The sequence below is a fragment of the Hibiscus syriacus genome, unplaced genomic scaffold (genome assembly GCF_006381635.1).
Source record: "Hibiscus syriacus cultivar Baekdansim isolate YM2019G1 unplaced genomic scaffold, ASM638163v2 tig00110472_pilon, whole genome shotgun sequence".
Lineage (NCBI taxonomy): Eukaryota > Viridiplantae > Streptophyta > Magnoliopsida > Malvales > Malvaceae > Hibiscus > Hibiscus syriacus.
The window spans coordinates 597,197-606,860 of NW_024062752.1; the positions used below are offsets into that span (position 1 = coordinate 597,197).

Here is a 9,664-nt window from a genome sequence, read left to right on the forward strand (position 1 = left end):
CAATTAGATCCGTACGAAGTTTTCCAACCATATAAAGAAGACAAATCCCACAAGGCATCTCCAAATATTATAAGCATCCAATGATACAATAAGTTAATATAGTTTTGTTTTCTTTCTTTTATATATATTCACAAATGTCCAAACACGGGTCATGTCTGTACTTTCAGAATCGACTTTGTAGCACGGTAAATGGTCGTACTATCAGTTTCTATTACATTAATTTATAGGTTTAATTAGGGTTTCCGTCGATAACATTATCGTACCATGTTTGGAATGATTTTTTCGGCAAAGCACATGCCATGCTATTATAAGAAGGGCTAGTCAAAACCTATGATAATTGATACTCTAATTTAAGATGGGGGGGGGGGAATAAAGTAATGAGATTCAAGACTAATTAATTAACTGCAGATGATTAAGATTTGACTTAAAGTTGGCAAGGCTACATTACATTTTGGCTATTCTTTTTGTCGGTTCTGATTATTTTCATGAGATGAGGATTAGTTATCATTTTCTAGACTTGTTATGTTCGTATTATATAGGTTAAATTCATGGACCAAAAGCGTTCAAATTATTTAACATTAAAAGAATAATAGTTTATTAATTATTTAAATATAAAAAAATATATTATAATTTAATTTAATTTATATTTAAATTGATATACATCTAAAATATTGTTAAATAAAAAATTTAAAACCTTTTAATTTCGGTACAATTTTATCCCTATGAAAAGTTCTGAATGCCACTCGATTGCCTCTTATGTTTATTATTTTATTTAGATTTTAAATTGCAAAGATCTTCACATCTTTTGTTTCATATATGCTTTTAAAGTTTCAAGGGTCGATTAGAATCTTTAATCAAATTTATTGAAGTAATTGTAGTTTAGAAGATTTTTAAGACAAATAATAAAACATATAATATTTTTCTAAAAGATAGTTTACTTAAGAAAAAAAAATGATAAAATAAACATAAAAAATTCTAAAGAGGAAGTAAAAACCTTTATATGTAATAAGGTATAATGACAAAATTAATTCTCAACGCTTGTATAAAATGATCACTTTTTCCCTTTTTTTTTAGTATTTAATACTCAAAATTCTATTTTTAGTCAAAATCATTCATATTGGATGAAAATCAATTGTTGACTAATGATTAACATATATTATTGACGTAATATTTTCTCATATATCATATAATAAAAGTAATTAAATAAAATATCACGTCATTTAATATGATGACGTAATATTTGTCACATCACCTTATATGATGACATGACAAATATCACATCATCCAACATTATAATATGATATATGTCACACTACCCAACATGATAACATAACATGTACCACGCCAACAATTAAAATACATGTAAAAATATTACGTCAATAATATATGTTGGTGATTAATCAATTAACTATTTTCATCCAACATGCAACAAGTACTATTTTAACTAAAAATTAAAATATTAGATGTTAAATAACTCTAAAATATAAGTGGTAAAATAATTATTTGTGCAGAAATTGGAGCATTAATTTTGTCAAATTTTTTTATTAATATAAGGTAAGTAAAAGGTAATATATATTTAAAGATAACTCTTAATCATTTCACATTAAACGCCCCTAGTATTCATGGTACTTGTATTCAAAATCTTAAGGAATAGTAACCATTCATTTACCATAAAAGTTGGGTTCATGCTAATTTTGTCATTACGCCAAGTGAGAACCAGAGAGATATCAGTTTAAATAAGTGGACCAAGATCCAAACTCAATTTAATCGAAATGGCCGACTTAACCCAATTAGACACCCGGTCTGATTGATCTAGAACTTACCACAGAAGAATTAGGGCACAGGGGAAATTTGAATTGCTTCATTGTCACTGGGAGGTTTCGATTGATGAGTTACTGCTGAAAAATAAAACAGTTTTTAGAAGAGAGAGAGATGTCTATGGGAAGATTACTTGGGAATTTTAAAGGGCCTGTCGCCAGTGGAGATGACTCCCAAGCAGGTTAGTGGGAATTTATCCCTGGGTTTTGTATAGTAAATGTACAACTGGACTAACTTTTTTTCCCTAGAAAAAGAAAGTACACGTCGTGCTTGACTAAACAATAATAAACTATTCAGCCTTTTTTTAAAAAAAAAAAGAAAAAAGAATTCAACCTCATGCACTCCTACTCGGTTGTCCGCTTTCGTCAAAGTTTTGTTGTCCTCAACCTCATGCACTCTACCTAGATTGTCCACTTTCATTGGGAAAGAAACAACCTTATATCAGAAAAGTGTAATTCAACCAAAAGAAAAGATTAAAATGGATAAAAAGTAAAATGAACCCCTCCCCCATTTCCCTGAAATAAAAGTAGTTTGATATATATATATATATATATATATCATTTTTGAAAGTAACGTAACCTGAAACAAGTTTTTTTCTTTCTTTGGGATAGTGAAAAATGTTTTTCATATATTAAAATAGTTTTCAAGTATGCAGTTGTTAAATTTTAATTTAATCAAATATAAAAAATTAAACAAGATTTATGGAAGGAATAGAGACAGATCCTTGAAGGAACAGCCATATGGATGCCGATTATAGGCATCAAAGCAAGCAATTTTAGGACCCTTCACTCCCCCGGGTCCAATCAAACCCTGCTAATGACAAGGATGCTTTTTCTTGAGAGGAGGACAGGAACACCAGTTCTTCCTTCAGAAACTGATAGGAACCTAAAATCCTAGTATACCAAGATACATTTTGTTGAACTCTATTATCTCATATGGAACACAGAAGCAGAAACCAGCAAAAGACCAAAACAATAACATGGCCCAACTCATCGAGACATGAACAACACAAAATGAATCTTAGTAAGTAAAACCAAAATGCAATACCTGGTAATTAGTCACAGATTACAGACTAAGTTTTATAAGGTAATAAAAGTCGTAATTTAGATGTTTTTATCACATTCAATGGTATAGCATTTGGTTTAATTGCATCAAAGTGAAATGCAGAAAAAAAAAACAAAAATTCATTCTGAAGCATGGAGATAGATATTACAGAATGAAAAGAATGCTACAACAAAACTAGATATGAGGTGGCCACTGCTATCTTTTCAAGAAGAATTAGATTTAGAGCTAAGCAAACCTTGTTGAAGAAACCTAATTAATTTATTCAGAAGTGGTCCAGCAAAACCAGTGAAATCATTAAAAACCTGCAAAAAAAAAAAATTGTATTTGTAGTAGGAAGAACTTAAATTCATAAATAGCAACTTGAAAACTTCAGTCGATGATTTTTTACTTTTCTGCTAGGTGAATCCCATAATTCCCCATAAACAAGTACACCTCAAATTCTAAAAAAGTTTTAATGCATTAGGGAACACAGATATATCCATTCAACAAACAAGCTTGTATTTTCATTTTTTTTCAATGGAGCATAAAGAACTCGCAGATTGTAACCCCCTAGACCCAGTATATGCGTTACGACTAGATCTAGCGTATTGGAGCAAGGCAGCCGAGATCGACAATTGAGGAGCAGAACGAGTTTCTCCTTCTACACGACAGACGGTGGCCGATTTGGAGTCAATAACGGTTGAAGATTAAACAAAGAACAATGGCGGTTCAATTGACAATGGCTGTGCACTCCACCGCTGATCGGAGACAGTTGGTCGACAATGGGGCGACGGGGATGACTTTGGGGTTAATTGCGTGTTTGGTTTTTCCTAAAATGGGAAAGATGGTTCTCGAGCAGGGGTAATCTGAACCAAATTAAATTTTTAACCCCCCAATCACAAAGATATTTATAAACTATCTAATCAATACAATAACCTAATATGGAAGTGATCAATTTGAACCCATATGATCCCAAAAGCCCTGCATGCTTCTCTCTTTGACAACCGAGCAAACATGAACAATAATAATATCAGTTTATTTAATTTAGAAAATAAAAATTGGTAAAACAAGACACATTTTTAACTGAAATAAAAAAAAACAATAGGATTTGGCATGAAAGTTTCTGGGATGGCTATAATGGATGATAAGAGTATGGACAGCTGCAAAAAATGATGCAAAAGTAAAAAAGAGCCTTGCTGAAGCAGGCATGTCAAATATATACAGTGCAGTGTAAGGCAGAGAAACATCAGTTGAGGATCTCTCTACAGCTGTGCATGCTCTCATTGCGCAAAGCAGAGAATTATCATTTTCAGAAAACTAAGTATGCATTCATCAAAAGTAGTGTGATTTTTTTTCAAAAATGAAAACTAATGTCATAAAATTGGATCCCATGATTTAAATTAGCTTCCGTGAAACTCAAGCTAGCGTAAAATAATTCTGAATTTTTCATATCAACCAAGTTTTCTAAATAAATAATTTTGCTATGCTGTTACCCCAAATTGATTGGCTTGGAACAATTGACACTGATAATAAAAAAGATGGAGTATCCAAACTCTTTTAGAACAGTCCTAGTTCCAAATACAACAGATGGCTAATGGTAGAGAGGCTAAACATGAATATCAAGCTAGCATAAAATAATTTTGCATTTACCATATCGACTAAGTTTTCTAAAAAAAAAATTTTGCTATGGTGTTACCCCAAATTGATTGGCATGGATAATAAAAAAAGGTGGAGGATCCAAACTCTTTTGGTGTAAGAATAAAAAAGGAACACTACTAAGAGCACAATTATTTAAATTTTTTCTATAAAAATACAAATCATATAAACAATAAATAGGCGGGAAGCATGCACGAAAAACGTTGAGATGAAAGAATTACTTACAGAGTCTATGTGATGGCATTCCTCAATGTCCATCTCAACATGAAGAAGTGAATCTTCCAGTGGGCTACAAGTTGAGAATGAAAAAAGTTTAGCCAATAAGTATCAATATCACAAGTTACTATTATACAAGTTACAAACGTAAGCTAAGAACTACTAATTACAACGGGATAAAAAAGCTATACAAATATGTAATTAACATGTTGAGTCACTAACATGTAATCAGAAGAAGAAGAAAATGTAATTATCATCCATGCAATGACGAGAAACCCTTTCAATTTGATTACTATTACACAAGTTACAAACAAGAGCTAAGAATTACTAATTACGATGGGAGAATGAAAGCTATACACATAGGTAATTAACTTGTTGAGTCACTAATATGTAATCTGAAAAAAAGGGATGAATAAACTAATGCATGAATATACGTGACAAAGTGATTGAGCCAAGTCATTATCGGATATATAGCATCATAATCTTTTTACCATCTTTATATATTGTAATTAAAATAATCAGTTTCCCACATAAAGCATAATAATTGAAACATTTTCACACTTCATATGTCCTCACAGTTCCTCAATAATATTTTTTATTTGTATTTATCTTTTTCCATACCATTTCCCGCCCATTATTTTCTAGGTTAGGTATGATTGAAAAAGCATGTCAAGAAAGTTTTTGAGTAAAAATATTAGACTATTCCTAGAACTTTTATCTTATTTAGTTATGGATTGAAACATGATAGAAAAAGGTCCAAGCACAAGCTAGCTTAATTGGTAAAACCCTAAGGAATTGTACTAAGGTCCTCATACACCTTCATTAGGGATGGAGATGGAATTGATGAGATTCAATCATTGTCTCCTCTAGCCTTTTCGGAAAACAATTACTAAGGAAGAAACATGAAAAGAATACAAGATAAGTCGATAGAAAAATCTATTAGTGGTTGAACGACATTCCTGTTGCTAGTCTCATACAACACATAACATAGTCATAACAAGAATAAGAAATGATGACATGATAACATCATATCAACCAGCATATCCAAGTAATTTAATAATCTAAACTTAAGATACAACATGTAAAACAGTAAATGTAACCTGTGGTATAACCTAAATACTTGAAAATCATACCTGCTATTAATAGATGCTTGTTTTATCCGGATATAGTTAATGGATATACAGAACATGATATGCAAAAATAAAACAGAGCTTTCTTCAAGACACTTCTAAACCTGCCAAAAAGGATAAATAATTAATTAAGAGTTATAATATCACCTCAAAAGGAACAAATCAAAGCCTTACAGCTTGTAGTTGCCTTTTCTTTCTTTCTTTTTCAAGAAGAAGAAAAAGAATGGAACAAACTACTGTGACAGATCAGCAGTATGTAATTGAAAAATGCATTCCACACACGAAAAGATGATTTGATATGGAAGAAGAAAAAGCTTTACTTAAAGATTGTTTTCACAATATCATTGACACAGTTCAGACAATTTTTAAACTGCAAGTTGAACTGGAAACTAAAACCAAATGGCTTAAATATTGTTTTCCAATAATATATGCAAAATTCATATCCATGACCACTCAGAAGCAAAGACAATGGAGGCAAATATAACAAAATGAAATAGCAAGAAGTACGATTTTAATTAACTGAAATGGTTTTCGCATCTCAACATAAAGAAATGATTATTTCTTTTAGCCCTCAATAATATGTTGCATCTTTCCTCCGACTATTTAGATGGAGATGGCGTTGTACCATAATAGCATCCATGGTATCTTCTTGCTGAGAACTTTAAGAGAAAATCCCCATGAATCTTTTTTCTTTGTAAGCAATATGACATCCACACATGATAAACATTCTCCAATGACTGCTATAAGATGTAGAAGAACCTTCTCTGAAAATTTTACCTAGATTTTATATATATACACGTGTATAAATACATAATTCTTTTTGCGACTCCAGTCAAAAAATAAAAACAAAAAGAGGGCGAGAATTGAAGGAAATGGGGGAAGGGGAGCTATGAAGAATATTACTTGCTAAGTTTGATGCATGATAATAAATAAGAAGAATTGGAACTTCAAACCAGAGCAACAGCTGACGCATAAACCATATATCTCTAAAAAACAAAAAACAAAAAGACAGATATACTTCCATTCAATGAGGCATGAAATCATGAAAAATAGAAATTTCTCATTAGACATTATTAAAAAGGAAATGGAAGGACAATTGTCTTATATAAAGAAGAATTTACCATCCAGTTTGTTTCGGGCACTTCTCATAATTCAAACTATGCAGATCATGGCAGTTGTCGCAGCATTTACACCAAAACCTAAGATTGTAAACACAAATAAGGAAAGCCAAATTCAATAGAAACAATATTTGTTTTACTTTTGTGTTAAGATGAATACTAAAAATAAATTAAATAAATATTTTTTTTAAATAAGAGAAGAATAAGTCATCAAAACATTGCGAGAAGCCATTTCCATCCGACCATCCCAAACCTGGAAAAAGAGAAAGAAATGAACAAAGGGAAATATTAAAGTGATGACTTGTTTATCTTTTAAAGTTTAAACATCTAAACTATCAAAGATAGAAATAAATTCAAACTAAAAATGTAACAAAAGTACATAAAGAAAATTATAGCTAAGAACCTTAAAATCCAGCTCAGTGTCCCGGCAAACAAACAGAGGCTTAACACAATGTAGTGCTTTAAAAAACAGTCATTTTTGGATTCCTGGGAAAATCCAAGAGAATATAGTCTCTCAGGAAACAAACAGAATTTAGAAGTGACGGCTAACATTAAGCAAAAACAAAGCTGAAACGCTCTTTCTTCTCCGCACGACTAAGAAAAATTAGTCTGGTGGCCCAAAAATAATAGCAATTCTTTTGACTTGATTTTGTACCTACCAAAGGAAAATTAGGGCAAAGGAGAAATTTGAGTTGCTTCATTGTCGCTGGGAGGTTTTGAATGAGGAGTCACTATTGAAAAATAAAACGGTTTTTAAGAGATACAGAGAAGTCTAGGGGAAGATTACTTAGGAGTTATAAAGGGCATGTCGCTCGTTGAGCTTACTCCCATGCAGGTTAGTGGGAATTAATCCCGGGGTTTTATATAGTGAATGTACAACTGGGCTGACTTTTTTTCTTAGAAAAAAAAAAGTATGCGTCGTGCTTGACTAAACAATATTAAACTATTCAGTCTTTAAAAAAAAAAGAAATCAACCTCATGCAATCCACCTCGGTTGTCCAGTTTCGTCAAAGTTTTGTCGTCCTCAACCTCATGCACTCCACCTCGGTTGTCCACTTTCGTCGGAAAAGAAACCACCTTTTAGCAGAAAAGAGTAATTCAACCAAAGGAAAAGATTATTACGGATAAAAAGTAGAAGGAACCCCACCTCCATTTCCCTGAAATAAAAGTCGCCCCTTTGACTCTGATGGTCACTCTCCACGTTAATAGCATTAATTTTGTCCACTGGAAACAGAACCCCTGCCATTAAAATCCATTTCATCATTATTCATCCCCTCTGACTGGTGCCTCGTATCCATCAAAAAGCAAGTACCAGGAACATCATTATCCTCATGGGAATTAACCTCTGGATTTAATTCAACATTGCCACCTGTCTGACCTTCCTCGAGCCACGTATTGACTCTGTTTTGGACTTCCTCAAGTGACGATTGAGCTCCCAGGTTCACCAGCTGAGTCCGGTCATCATGTTCCCCATTCTCCGATGAACTTTCTTCCCAGATATCCTCCGAAGAAATCCCATCATTCTGATCACTATACACGTCCGATCTTGACTTAAATAACCCTGTTTTAATTTTTATCAGGAACGGTCTTCCATTTGCAAATAGTCTGATAGATTTTGGCACATCAAACGGGCTAGCAACCCTCAGTAGGAGCTTAGTCACAGTCAGATCATCTTTGGTTTTTGTTTCATCTTGGAATACAGACCAAATGCCCCCATCTGTTAGCCAGACTTTTGAAGACAAAATCGTTCCAGCTGATGAGAGGGACTCCATATAGGTTGACGGAACAGAAAGCCATGGGAACACCCTTCTCCATAACAAGCTTATCCAACCACTCAAACCAGTACGACAACTCTACCTTTTTGTTCAGCCATGTATCGTTCATTGCTTCTTCTGAAGGGAAATTAAGGATACACGAATTCCTGGCAAAACCCTAGCTCATGATCCTGACATCAATGCCATCGTTGAAGAGGGCTTTCTGGACGAACTCTAACTCGTACCCAGTCTTTACAATCCCAGTTAAAGAACAATCGATCCATTCCCTTTCTTTTGCTGGAATGAAAAAATTCGTCGGGTTTCTTGTTCCCTCGTGACATCATCTTCGAATTCGCTTCTCCATCAGAAGAATCACTACTATTCTCTAAAACTTCTTTGTAAGACCTTCAATCATTAAACTTTTTAAGTAATTCTACAGTATCCCCTGGTTTTCTGGAGGTTCCCTCCGATCGTCTCTTCAGCCTTTCACCATTTTTTCGTCCGGATTTCTCAGACTCTTCGTCTTCGGGTACTTAGCTATCCCCACCTACACCTTTCTCCCATCTATCACAATGTTGTTCAACTTCTTGATAGCATTCAGCTGATCGTCCTAACTTGCAAAGTGAACAAATGTGAAGGTGGATTCTCTATACTTTGGTCTATTGTTGAGAAAGGGGATGAAAACCTTTGCCACCCTTCCATGGTGATTGAATAGTTCCCTTAACGTACCTCTAGCAACTCTTCTACTAAGGTTGTCGAAGAAAACAGGCGAGGTTGCTCCAGTAGGGAGCGAACCGACTCTAAGACTTCTTCTATTAGAGAGAGATAATTAATTAAGAATGGAACAAGAAAAAAGCCTTACAGCTTGAAGTTGCCTTTTCTTTCTTTCTTTTTCAAGAAGAATAAGAATGGAACAAATTATTGTGAC

The 9,664-nt window shown here is 33.2% G+C and overlaps 1 protein-coding gene across 3 annotated transcripts; it reads right to left on the reverse strand.

Annotated features, from left to right (window-relative positions):
• Window positions 1–1,985: 1,985 nt before the first annotated feature.
• On the reverse strand, window positions 1,986–9,381 carry LOC120127834. Of its 3 annotated transcripts, XR_005516572.1 has the most exons (8): window positions 8,130–9,381; window positions 7,958–8,059; window positions 7,386–7,468; window positions 6,986–7,063; window positions 5,868–5,968; window positions 4,744–4,807; window positions 3,119–3,185; window positions 1,986–2,231 (listed from the first exon to the last, which is right to left on the reverse strand). XR_005516572.1 is itself a non-coding variant. In XM_039145649.1 (7 exons), the coding sequence occupies exons 1-5, from the start codon at window positions 8,244–8,246 to the stop codon at window positions 5,890–5,892; spliced, it is 459 nt and encodes a 152-aa protein (XP_039001580.1). In that variant the 5' UTR covers window positions 8,247–9,381; the 3' UTR covers window positions 3,227–3,855; window positions 4,744–4,807; window positions 5,868–5,889. The 3 variants fall into 3 exon arrangements, 2 of the variants coding, with proteins under 2 accessions (XP_039001580.1, XP_039001579.1); XM_039145649.1 differs by lacking the exons at window positions 1,986–2,231; window positions 3,119–3,185 and adding an exon at window positions 3,227–3,855; XM_039145648.1 differs by lacking the exons at window positions 1,986–2,231; window positions 3,119–3,185; window positions 4,744–4,807; window positions 5,868–5,968 and having other exon boundaries at window positions 6,441–7,063; window positions 8,130–8,221; window positions 8,326–9,381.
• Window positions 9,382–9,664: the final 283 nt, after the last annotated feature.